This window comes from Loxodonta africana, chromosome 26 (genome assembly GCF_030014295.1).
Source record: "Loxodonta africana isolate mLoxAfr1 chromosome 26, mLoxAfr1.hap2, whole genome shotgun sequence".
NCBI lineage: Eukaryota > Metazoa > Chordata > Mammalia > Proboscidea > Elephantidae > Loxodonta > Loxodonta africana.
In genome coordinates this window covers 45,289,720-45,303,304 of record NC_087367.1, presented here as the reverse complement: position 1 = coordinate 45,303,304, position 13,585 = coordinate 45,289,720, and the positions used below count along the sequence as shown (strand labels likewise).

At 38.8% G+C, this 13,585-nt stretch overlaps 1 protein-coding gene across 4 annotated transcripts in view; it reads right to left on the bottom strand.

The window, feature by feature from the left end:
* Positions 1-13,585, bottom strand: part of RYK (receptor like tyrosine kinase) — a 162,627-nt gene that overhangs the window by 30,774 nt on the left and 118,268 nt on the right. For 3 of the 4 annotated variants that reach the window (XM_064277290.1, XM_064277291.1, XM_064277293.1), the window contains exons 11-13: positions 9,539-9,671; positions 8,195-8,304; positions 7,887-8,046 (exon numbers count right to left, since the gene is read on the bottom strand). In XM_064277290.1, coding sequence (XP_064133360.1) covers positions 7,887-8,046; positions 8,195-8,304; positions 9,539-9,671 — 403 coding nt within the window. Of the gene's footprint in view, positions 1-157; positions 235-7,886; positions 8,047-8,194; positions 8,305-9,538; positions 9,672-13,585 lie in introns of all 4 variants that reach the window. The other variant, XM_064277292.1, reaches the window with a different exon arrangement.

Below are 13,585 nucleotides of genomic sequence, written 5' to 3'. Positions count from 1 at the left end.
GGAATAATAAGCAGCACTCTGCTGCAGATGCAATCTCTGGATACTACAGATTTCCTTGCATCTTCTAGGTAATCTTTAACGTTCACAAAATATATAATGTAAAAGGAGAAGGAATTACATTTTGATTTGCCCTGTCCCCTAAGAACTGTTCACATACCTTAAAAAGGATCTCTTCATTGCCATAAACCACACGAATGAGATTAGCATGAAAGTCATTTCCTTCATTTGTTTTTCCTAAGAAAATGTATTTTAAATACGATGTAATGCCATAAAGACAAGAAAACCACCATGAATGAGATTCCTAACTGTGAATTCCTAATTTCATTTAGTCAAACAGAAGGCAGTCTCTTAACAGCAGAATTACGTTAGCAACTATAGTTAGCTAAATAATTCAAAGAAGATATAAATCAAATCTATTCTGAAATAAAAGAAAAGTCAGTCACAAAAAAATGTATGGTTGTATCCACATCTGATTAAAACAGAATAAAAACAATATTCAGAAATTCTCAAGAATGCCCATGATGTCATATCTTGGAATAATATTAGAAACAGATTTATGACTAGTCAAATCTAGTTGTGCATGTTTCCTTCAGCAGTTAAAAGTTGAGATTAACATTACAGAAGTCTAAACACATTGAAATACTGAACCCTTCCAGTCAAAAGTTGTTAAAACAACCCAAAGACACAATGTATTATTTAAGATGGAAAGCATTAATGTACTTCTAAACAAATCACATAAAATTATTAATTATAAAGAAACACAAAAAAAGTTTAACATCTTTTAAAGAACAGAGAAAACGCTCCTTTCAATTTGTTGGATGTTATATTTACAACCTAAAATATGTAGAGTGACTCTGGTGGGAGTGGGGGCTACATCACTCGTTCCACATGTGACTCTGCATGAAGTTTTTCAGCCTAAAAACAGGCATGTAGTTTTAAACTCCAACTGCAACCATATGGAAAAGTGATCACAAAGCATGATGATAATGTGCATATGTTTTCAGTCCAAATATTAAAAAGCAATCTTGAACGTTTTTGTTTTAATATACTTTAAGAAATCTAACTCCCATGACAGTCAGTTTGTTGTACTATGGGGTCTTGCGTGTTGCTGTGATGATGGAAATTATTCGACCAGTATTCAAACACCAGCAGGGTCACCCACAGCACACAAGTTTCAGCTGAGCTTCCAGACTAAGACAGACTAGGAAGAAGGACCCAGTGGTCTACTTCTGAAAAGAATTAGCCAGTGAAAACCTTATGAACAGCAGTGCATCGTCATCTGATATAGTTCTGGAAAAGAACTGAAAGAAAAAACTCAAGCTTCCGGTTGTAATATTGAAGGCTGCTACATAGGGTGGTTATGAGTCGGAATCGACTCCATGGCAATGGGTTTGGTTTTTTGGTTTCATGGAGAAAATATTAAACGATGCAGGAAACATCAAAAAAAGATGGAAAGAATACATAGAGTCATTATACCAAAAAGAATTAGTTGATATTCAACCATTTCAGGAGGTAGCATATGATCAGGAACTGATGGTACTGAAGGAAGAAGTCCGAGCTGCACTGAATGCATTCGCAAAAAACAAGGCTCTAGGAATAGATGGAATATCAACTGAAATGTTTCAATAAATGGATGCAGCACTGAAAATGCTCACTCATCTATGCCAAGAAATCTGGAAGAAAGCTTCCTGGCCAACTGACTGGAAGAGATCTGTATTTATGCCTATTCCCAAGAAAGGTGATCCAAATGAATGTGGAAATTATCAAACAGTATCATTAACATCACATGCAAGTAAAATTTTGCTGAAGATCATTCAAAAGCGGCTGCAGCAGTATATCGACAATGAACTGCCAGAAATTCAAGCTGGATTCAGAAGAGGAAATGGAACAAGGGATATCATTGCTGATGTCAGATGGATCCTGGCTGAAAGCAGAGAATACCAGAAAGATGTTTACCTAATGTTTTACTGACTATGCAAAGGCATTTGACTGTGTAGATAATAACAAATTATGGATAACATTTTGAAGAATGTGAATTTCAGAACACTTAATTGTACTCATGAAGAGCCTATACTTAAATCAAGAGACAGTCATTTGAACAGAATGAGGGGATACTACATGGTTTAAAGTCAGGAAAGGCGTGCATCAGGATTGTATCCTTTCTCCAAACCTATTCAATCTGTATGCTGAGTAAATAAACTGAGAAGCTGGACTATATGAGGAAGAAGAGGGCATCAAGATTGGAGGAAGACTCATTAACAACCTGTGATATGCAGATGACACAATCTTGTTTGCTGAAAGTGAAGAGGACTTGAAACAGTGATGAAGATCAAAGACCACAGCCTTCAGTATGAGTTACACCTCAACTTAAAGAAAACAAAAATCCTCACAATTGAAACAATAAGCCATATCATGATAAACGGAGAAAAGATTGAAGTTGTCAAGGATTTCATTTTACTTGGGCCCACAATCAACACTCATGGAAGCAGCAGTCAAGAAATCAAATGATGCATTGCACTGGGCAAATCTGCTGCAAAAGACATCTTTAAAGTGTTGAAAAGCAAAGCTGTCACCTTGAAGACTAAGGTGCGCCAGACCGAAGCTATGGTTTTTTCAATGGCCTCATATACACATGACAGCTGGATGGTGAATAAGGATGATCAAAGAAGAATTGATGCCTTTGGACTGTGGTGTTGGCGAAGAATACTGAATATACCATGGACCGCCAAAAGAATGAACATATCTGTCTTGGAAGAAGTACGACCAGAATGTTCCTTAGAAGCAACGATGGCGAGATTACATCTCACATACTTTGGACATGTTATTGGGGGGACCAGTCCCTGAAGAAGGGCATCATGTTTCGTAAAGTTGAGGGCCAGTGAAAAAGAGGAAGACTCTGATGGAAAGGGACTGACACGGTGGCTGCAGCAATGGGCTTAAGCATAACAATGATCGTGAAGATGGTGCAGGACCGGAAGGTGTTTCATTCTGTTGTGCACACGGTCACCATAAGTTGGAATCAACTCAAGGGTACCTAACAACTACAAGTCAAAAAATATCAATCCCACCACACTGAAAGATGGGATTTTACACTAACAGTTACATATCGTAGTCACAGGATTGGAAGGGTGCTCCTATTCCTATCAATCTCAATCTCAATTACTGAAGCCAAAAGATATTTAAAGGATATATAATTTAAAAAAAAGAAAGAAAATGAATTTATAAAAACCTAAAACAGAAACGTTAAGCATTTTAGGAGTTAACCATGTTAAATATAATCACTGGGTATCCTAACCATCACATCCGGGTATGGCGCTGAAGAATCTGAATCACATAAACGTTTCACGTAAGTTTATACCAAGACATATTGAAAGTAATTATGATTTTAAAGTAATTCTTCCATTAAGTTGCTCACCATTAAGTTCATGGTGATTTTTTAAAATAAAACCATCAAGTGATCAAGCAGCAATAAGACATCTGGTATGACTGCATTCTGACACAAGGCAGATTCTTACATAAAACATGCGAACTCTTGGAAAATTAAAAAAAAAAAAATCATAACCATAAAAAAAAAACTAAGTACAATTCTGAAATGTCCTGCTTAACTATATCATATACCCTCAAAATGAAACTTACCAGCTAACATATTCAGTTGAAGAGATGCTGATAACATTACTTAGAGATGTACCTGCCAGGCGCTCCTTGAAAACTCTATGGGGCAGTTCTACTCTGTCCTATAGGGTCGCTATGAATCGGAATTGACTCGATGGCACTGGGTTTGGTTTTTGGTTTATTATTAATTCTAGTCTCATTGGTTGAAAGTGTATCATGTAATTTAATTTTTACTCTGGAGTTCCTGGAAAATATCATAAATGTTATAACATATAGCTCCTATCACAGGTTAAGTACATACAACGGTCAACTTTGCAGATGTTAAACTCACACACACGTACCCATGTATGCACACAACGACATTATTTATGTAATGCTATGGATAGAGCTTCAAGATGTATTTTTCAAGTGAGAAAAGCAACATCTGAACATATATAGTATGCCAGCATTTGTGTATATGAGGGAGAAAAATGAGGATAGGTATAAGTACTTGCTTATATATGCACTCATTATCTCTGGAAGGACACATCTGGAAGTGATAATAATGATTACCTTGGGTACTGCTGTGGACTGAATTGTGTCCCCCAAAAATGTATGTCAACTTGGCTAGGCCACGAGTCCCAGTATTTTGTGGCTGTCTACCATTTTGTGATCTGATATGATTATCCCATATATTATAAATTCTAACCTCTATGATGTTACATGAGCCAGGATTAGAGGCAGTTATGTTAATGAGACAGAACTCAATCTACAGGATTAAATTGTATTTTCAGTCAAATTTTTTTTCGAGATATAAAAAAATCAAGCAGAGAGGAGTGGGACCTCGTGCCACCAAAAAAGAAGTGCCAGGAGTGGAGTGTACCCTTTGGACTTGGGGCCCCTGTGCCAAGAAGCTCGTAGGCCAGGGGAAGGTTGATGACAAGGACCTTCCCCCAGAGCCGACAGAGAGAGAAAACCTTTCCCTGGAGCTGGTACCCTGAATTTGGACTTCTAGTCTCCTGAACTGTGAGAAAATAAATTTCTGCTTGTTAAAGCCATTCACTTGCAGTATTTCTGTTTATAGCTGCACTAGAGAACAAAGACAGGTAGCTAGAGAACAGGACCTGGATGAAAACTTTCTGCATCTTGAATTTTTGAACCATGTGAATGTAATACCTACATTGACATATGCAATACAAGCAAACAGCACTACTGGACATCCTGCATCCTCCTCTACAATATTAGCTATCAATACTCCTTCTTCTAAGAGGATAATCTCTAATCTCTTGAAGTTATATCTACAATTTATATGAAATAGTTGATTGTCATCTGAGGAGTATCTTATATTTCATGCCCACAAACTACTTTTATATTCACCATAACTGCCACCTCATTCTGGCTAAGGCAGCTATTATAACCATATTATGTTTCGATAAGTAACAAATCACAAATTTTCAAAATAAACCACTAAAAAAAATCTTAACATTCCAAAAAGATGAGTGAATTCACTTTTTAAATCAACTATGGAATGAGATTTTCAAAGTAAAAACACTGAGGAAAGTTTACTTTTCTACATTCAACCATGTTCAGATACACGCTTTTCTATTTAAAGGGGCGGATTTGAAAACTACACAGGCATAATTCAACTAATATATTTTAGAACTATGTTCTAAAACCAAAGTTAAATGTCTTTTCCCTCCATGGAAGCAGCTTTGCTTAATGTAGAAACTGGTAGAAGAATTCCGGTTACAATTCAGAAATTCTGAATAAAGACTTGGCAGCTCTAAAAACAAGAGCTTCATCAAAGAGCGCAACTGCTCCTTACTGTCAACATAGCGGCTGTTTGCTGGCCGGAAATCAAACCCTTCTTTCCTTTTATATATTATTTGAGAGGAATCAAAATCAAAAACAAAAAAGCAACTCCTCCCTCCCCAAAACACCCAAGTTTTCTTTAAACTCAAACCAAACCCGCTGCCATTGAGTCAACTCCAATTCCTATTGAACCTATAGGATAGAGCAGAACTGCCCCACAGGACTCCCATGGAGAGGCTAGGGGGTTTGAAATGCTTACCTTTCGGTTGGCAACTGAACACTTAACTACTACACTACCAGGTCTCCTTAAGTTCTCTTTTGCAAACCATTAAAACTGTGTAAGTTGCTTTGCATGTATTGCTTTAACTGGAATTTTAACTCCTAGACATTAATGTTAGAGATAGGAGTTTTATTATTAAAGTTTTTGAGAAAAAAAAAGAGGGAGGAAAATAGGCTTAACTGCCTACTGTTATACAAACTGAACCTTTAGAGGTCGGCATCTAGAAGACTGGACCACCTCCACTGCCCATCCCCTAGTACGCACCATGAATCTGGCTGAGAAAGGCTGTGGGCAACAGGAAGCAGTTTTCTGTCTCACTATTAACCTCTGCAGCTGCTCCATGGAGCAACTAACATCCCTTCCCAGTATCACTCGTACTCATGCTACCCATCTGAAAAGTGTCAGATAAGCTTTTCTTCCCCCCAGACAGCAGTTGATATAAATTATGCTAAAATAAAGTATCTTGAAGATACCCCCATGAGAGACCTTAATTACAGAAAAAAATCTTAAAAAATACATAATTGTTCATTCACATCAAGTGAACATTTTATTAAGATACCTGGAGTAATACATCAAATAACAACCTAGCTTATGGAAAAAAAAAATTAACTATATAATAGCCTATAGTTAGATTTTTTTCCCTTATCAAATTATTCTCATTTCAAGAACTTTAAATTGGATTATCTGTTTTTCGTAAGTAAGTCTCAGGTAATTTCAATTACTGAGTAGAGTGGACTGAATGGTGGCCCCAAAGCCACGTCCATGTCCTAACATCCAGGATCTATGACCATTACCTTATAGGGCAAAAGATATGATTAAGTTAACGATTTTGAGAAGATGAGTTTATCCTGGATTTTCTACCACTTACCAGTTGTCTGGAGTCAATTCCAACTCATGGCAACCCCATATAATCACATGTATCCTTAAAAGAGAGTGACAGAATTTTGATAGAAGGATGGACACACACAGGAGATGACATGAAGACAGGGCAGGGCAGGTGATAAAGACACAAGCCAAGGAATGCAGACAGCTACCAGGAACTGCAAGAGGGAAGGCAAGTTTCTCCCCTAGAGCCTCCCAAGCAAGCATGGCCCTGCTTATCCCCTGATTTCAGACTTCTTGCCTCTAGAACAGTCAGAGAGTAATTTCTGTTGTTTTAACCCACCAAGATGGTGGTGATTTGTTACAGCAGTCACAGGAAACTAGTACACTGAGGAAAAGAGTATACTAAAATAGTAATCCTCAAAGCATGTATATTAAGAACATGCCCAATTATTCTATGTGTAACACTGACAGACATCATCAAATGACCACAAAAGAGGAACCTTCTGAGCTGAAGTTTAACCTATTCTCTAACGTTCAGTTACAATGATACAGAGTTCAAAGGCAAAAGATATGAAAAGAAATTAAGCTTTATCTTCCAAATCAGACTAAAAAGTCAGGTGACAGAAATTATGAGCAATTAAACACACATGCAAGATATCCACAAGGAGCTATGACTTTTGAAACGTGCACCACGCAGTATAAAAAATTCACCACAAAGTATACGGGATCCAAATATACCACCAGGCCAAGTAGGCAGAACTACCCAGAAACTGGCAAGAGGGAAAAAGCGATGTGTGGAGAATTATAAAATACACAGGCCATAATACTAAAACAAAAACAAAACCTGTTGCCATTGAGTCGATTCTGACTCACAGTGACCCTACAGGACAGAACAGAACTGCCCCATAGGGTTTTCAAGACACAGCTGATCTTTTGCTTAGCAGCCAAGCTCTTAACCACTGCACCACCAGGGCTCCAGGCCATAATACTAGGAAGACATTTTTGAAAAGAGGAAAATAAATCTTTATGATCTGGCAACCACTTGGCTATTCTGAGACTTAGACAAGAAGAGAAAAATAGTCAAATACTGTAATCTCCCAAAGCCTCAAAAGCATCATCTTTAAAACTGGGATAACGGGGCCTACTGCACAGTGTTAACAGTGCAGGGTAACTGTCAGCATGAAAAGAGGTCACACGTAGTGCTGGCCCATGAGCTGGGTCACAGCTTCTCTCCATAAACTGGCTACTGGGAGCTTATCATACTTGCTTTCTGGATGAAAAATTTCAAGGACAGTTACTAGATGCCAAAAACAAAAAACCATTTTAAAACAGAAAGCCTTTTCTCCGTTCAGTTGATATCAGGGGTCCCAGCACTTACCACATCGCTGGCACTGGAGAACTCATTATTAACAAGACTTTCAAGAGCCATCCACCGAACTGGTCTGTTTTCATTGTCCCCCAGACAATGATAGTCCATGGGGAACAAGTCTCTGGAGAGGGCATTGTCTGTAATCTTAACTTGAAGTGTATCATCAATGCTGAAAAGACATGAACAATAAATGTAATCAGAGTATTAAAAAGTATAGAACACAAGTTACCCTTGAATACAGCACGATTCCCTGAAAAGAACCCCAAATCCAGGGAGCACTAAACATCACTCAACAATGAAGAGCTCATGGCACCTACACACAGTTCCTAGCAGCCAGGTCTTTGTGGATGACTTCCCTTCTGGCCAGATAGCTCATTCCGCAGGCAATCTGAATGGCCATGTGTACCAGGTCTTGTTGAGAAATTGCCTGTGGAAAACACAAGGTGACAATGTTTACAGTTCACGCAAAAATTACGATGACTGCTACTTACTTTATCCCACATTCCTACTCCATAGAAAAATACTTCCTTACATCTACACATTGATTTTTAAAAAACTACTTCTTGACCAAGAATATGTTCCCATAACTTCCTATACTTGTATCTACCACAGCCCTGTCATTCTGTAACATAATATACCATTTACTTGACTGTCTCCTCTTATCCGCTAGGTGTGTTATCTCCCCCAGCATCCAGCGCATGTAGTAGCTGCTCAATAAATATTGGTTCAGTGAATGTTGAATTCTCAAGATAATATTTCAAATGCTTATTAGTGAATAACTTGTTCTTTTCTTTTAAAACAGTAGTTCTTATTATGAGAGAGCCCCCTGGGGACCATTTTCAAATTAATACACGTCTACAGCTCTCTCCACTGGATGCACGCCGGTATTGTGGGCTGAGGAATGCAACTCTTCCCCAGGTGACCGTAGCCTCAGACCACTTGTCCGGAAGCCCAGCTTTCACCCTGTCAGTATACAAAGCATATCATACATGCTAAGCCAAACACTCGATGCGTGCTCTCTGAATGTATTTTCTCCTGGCAACTACGATAAGTACATTATTATAAATCCTACAATCAATTTAATGGGGCTGTAAGATACAGCTAGCAACAAAACACCCACTGGGATTTACTACCATTACCATCATAAAAGCATCTGGAAGCTGACCAAATGCTTCACAGCTATGTGCACAAGCAGTGATGGCAGAGAACCTCTTAGACGCCTGCAGCCTCACAGCCAAGCATATTAAGAATATACCCAATTATCCCCTACAATCAAGACCTCTAGTCATTACCAGTTTTTGGTACAATATGTATCACATGGCTCTGTAAAGTCTCTTTCCTAGAAGGAAGATCTAGTTCAAGCGCCTTCAAAGAGTTATTAGGAAAATGACTGAGATGATATTATAGAGGGCTTGAGGGGTGATTATGAAGAAACACAACTAAAATATAAGGAAAAACTTCAGAATTTGCAACATGTAAGCTTCAAGACAGCAATCATAAACCATCTTCATTTGCTTGCCTCTAAACCAATAGGTTACAAGCATCTTCTGGTTCCTTTTTGCAGGCCTTTAAATAGTTCATATATTAGAATGTTAACATCTACTTTAAAAGATATTATCAGAATTTACAGGTAAATTGGTATTTGGGCAAATTTTTCTCACCTGAGGATTATTGGCCTCTACTAATTTGCACTGCCGTAAGAACAATTTAAGATTCCCCCAATTCATGTAAGGCAATATCACCATGGGCTTTTCTCCTTCTTCTATACACACATGCGTAATAGGAAGAAGATTTCTATGAAATAATAAGAAATCAGAAGAAAGACAAGTGAAACTTAAAACCTCAGGGGCTTATTTACAATAAAAAAGTAATAAAGATACCCTAAAACAAAACAAACCCAAACATATTTAAAAACTTAATTATTATTAAAAATGCAAAGTCATATATACTCTATAATTTAAACCAGACTTTAAGGTTCCCCATATATGTACCTTCCTGATAAAGAAAAGTTATGAACTCAAAGTTGTTGCCTATGGACTGAATTCTCTGAAGACACACACTGGCCACACTAAATCTTACTCCAAAAGGTAACTGAAGGCACTAAGAGGTAACTTGACCACAATCTTGTTACGACAAAATCCCATTTATTCCATTATCAGACTTAAAAACAAAACAAAAACAAGGCCCCAATCAAGACCGTGGACAAGAATACGATCATCAGAAATGTCTCTAAGAGGCTGAAATTGCCACAAAAGCCAAGAAGTCTTTAGCTGCTCACATGGGATTTAGAATCAGATTTCTGAATGCTAGATTTGCCTTTTACAATCTGTATGACCATCTCTTTCTTGGTCTTAGTTTCCATAACTATAACATGGAGCTCTGACAAACTGTAAAAGCCCGCTACGATATACAGAAGTTAAGCACACAGTAGACAATCTCTCTTCTATTTCAACGAGTGGCAAAGCTGAGAGCTCCCCTCCTGATATGCACGGGTTATACTAACACAGGGAAAGCACTGACCCTTACGAGCTACAAAATGAGGACACACATGAGGGATCAGTAAACCTGTAAGAGGTAACTTCTCTGTAAGGCTTCTGCTTGCATCAGGAGCCCCACTTAACAGGCAAGGAAATCCATGCAGAGAGAGGTTACGTAATCTGCCAAGGACTAACATGGTCATTCCCTCCCAGGGAGGCAAGACTTACAGCAGGTTTACATTCAGGTTTAACCTGAATATACCATGATATCAGGAATAATATAAAGAGTTGCCCATTTCTTCAACTCCAAAAGATTAATTATTTCTCTGTTCCTTTCCTCGTGACTGAAATTCATTTAGCAGGTGTCTTAGTTATCTCGTTCTGGTATAACAGAAATACCACAAGTGGATGGCTTTAGCAGGTATTTATTCTCTCACAGTCTAGGAGGCTAGAAGTCTGAACTCAGGGTGCCAGCTCCAAGGGACATCTTTCTTCCTCTGCCAGTTCTGGGGGAAGGTCCTTGTCATCAATCTTCCCCTGATCCAGGAGCTTCTCAGCACAGGGACCCTGAGTCCAAAGGACGTACTCACTTCCAGCTCATTTCTTGGTGGTATGAGGTCCCCATGTCTCTGCTCACTCTTCTCTCTCATATCTCAACAGAGACTGACTTAAGACACAACCTAATCCTGTAGACTGAGTCCTGCCTCATTAAAATAAATGCCTCTAATCCTGCCTCACTAACATCAGAGGCAGGATTTATAACACATAGGAAAAATCACATCAGGTGACAAAATGGATAATCATACAATACTGGGAAACATGGACTAGTCAAGTTGACACACATTTTTGGGGGGACACAATTCAAAGCATAACAGCAGGATTACAGGCATTTTATCCAGGCACAATGAGTTTGCTGTATGAGATCAAATTGTCTATTCTATCACCTGAGGATTAAATATCCTCTGGGAGAGGTTAAGAAGCTGCATGAAACTGTTTCAAAGTACAAAGGACTGCTCTTCATTCTGCCCGTTTTATAAAGGAAAGGAGGGTAGAAAGGAAGGCCTGTGATCTATAAGAAGAACAAATAAGAGCAGAAGGAGGTGCTGTAGAGGAAGAAAAATGTAGGGGAAGGGCAGGTTCTGTGGCGGCGTGAAACAAGAACTGCACCCAATTCTCGGTCTTGCTGAGTGCCCTTGCAGGTAAGAGCTGTGAAGCATTCAGCTAAGAAGTGCCCACCATCAGGCCAATGGAAGCCTCAAACTACAAGTAGCCATAGCTCAATAGAATATGCTGATAAAAATCAATTCTCATAATTAAAATAGATTGGCATTAGTTTTAACTTGAAATAAAAATTAATTATTCTCACAAATGCCAATGGGAAAAAAGAATGAAAAGAAAGGATTTCAAAATGCTTTAAAACATTTCAACACCATTATAATCCTTAATCACAGAATGATAAAACACGCAGTAAACATGCTGAATTACATACCACAGCCAGTATAAGAAGTTATGTAACATAACCTGAAACCAGGTGTCATTTCTTGGTGAGTATATTGTGTTTGCTTGATAAATTTCATATCATTTCTAAAGATTGTGATTTTGTTTTTATCCCTCATGCCTGGCAGAGTCCCCAGCACAAACAGGCACTTAATAAATTAGAATGACAGAATGAACAAATGCAGACACACAGCCATGAACAGGCTAAACATTACAGGTCAAAAAGAAATGTGTTGTAGGCCTTGGACCCCTTAAAAATGAAAAGGACTGCCACAGTGAAGGAATGTAAAGGACTGCCACAGTGAATGAATGCAAAGAACATTATACTTTCTACACATTGACATGTTTTGCTCAGTGTAAACCAGGAGTCCTGGTGTTATTTTAGTGCCAGGAAGAACAATTAAACCTGACCAAGCAATAATCTACCTCTAGAAGACTGTCCCCAAACAATGAATGTCCAGTATGTTATTCCATCCCAACGCCTGAGGGTACCCTGGGGCTGCTAATCCATCCTGGTTAAGATACTGGAAAACCCAACAGCTTAAAGCTACATGAGAGAATGACTGCAAATGCTTGCTCTGAACATTTTTCACCCCAAGTATCTTTCAAAGGCTACAGTGGATATAAAACTGCTTCTTCGGAATATCTCAGCTTTGCCCATGTTTATCCCTATAGCCCATTTCTGGTGCAGAAGTAGGGCAGACCTTTCACCAGGCTAAGAATACTGGCTAGGTATCCAAGTACAGTTACCATTACATACCAGTACTAAAAACTTTTGCCTCTTCTCTCTAGAGTCAGCATAACAGAACATCAAGCACGCCAGACACTGACAAAAAGGACGTTTCCAATTGATCATGACCCAATTCTTATCAAAAAGCCCAGAGGAAATAAAATGAATTTCTTTGAAAAATAGTCTAACGGATGAGTCATCTATCCAGTCCTCTCCAAATCATGAGCTCTATTCGTGACTAAATCAGGCCAATGTAAGGCAACTTTCTTGAATCACATGATTTTCTTTGTTTTCAAAGGGACATCTTCACCATCCCTCACTATTGTTCATTCATTTTTTTCAAAGGTCCCTGTAGGAATAACTTGTTTTTTTTTTTTTTTTAATTATTTTTATTAAGCTTTAAGTGAACATTTACAAATCAAGTCAGTCTGTCATATATAAGCTTATATACACCTTACTCCATACTCCCACTTACTCTCCCCCTAATGAGTCAGCCCTTCCAGTCTCTCCTTTCGTGACAATTTTGCCAGTTTCTAACCCTCTCTACCCTCCCATCTCCCCTCCAGACAGGAGATGCCAACACAGTCTCAAGTGTCCACCTGATACAAATAGCTCACTCCTCGTCAGCATCTCTCTCCAACCCATTGTCCAGTCCCTTCCATGTCTGATGAGTTGTCTTCGGGAATGGTTCCTGTCCTGAGCCAACAGAAGGTTTGGGGACCATGACCGCTGGGATTCCTCTAGTCTCAGTCAGACCATTAAGTCTGGTCTTTTTGTGAGAATTTGGGGTCTGCATCCCTCTGTTCTCCTGCTCCCTCAGGGGTTCTCTGTTGTGCTCCCTGTCAGGGCAGGCATCGGTTGTGGCTGGGCACCATCTAGTTCTTCCGGTCTCAGGATGATGTAGGTCTCTGGTTCATGTGGCCCTTTCTGTCTCTTGGGCTCGTAGTTATCGTGTGACCTTGGTGTTCTTTATTCTCGTTTGATCCTGGTGGGTTGAGACCAAT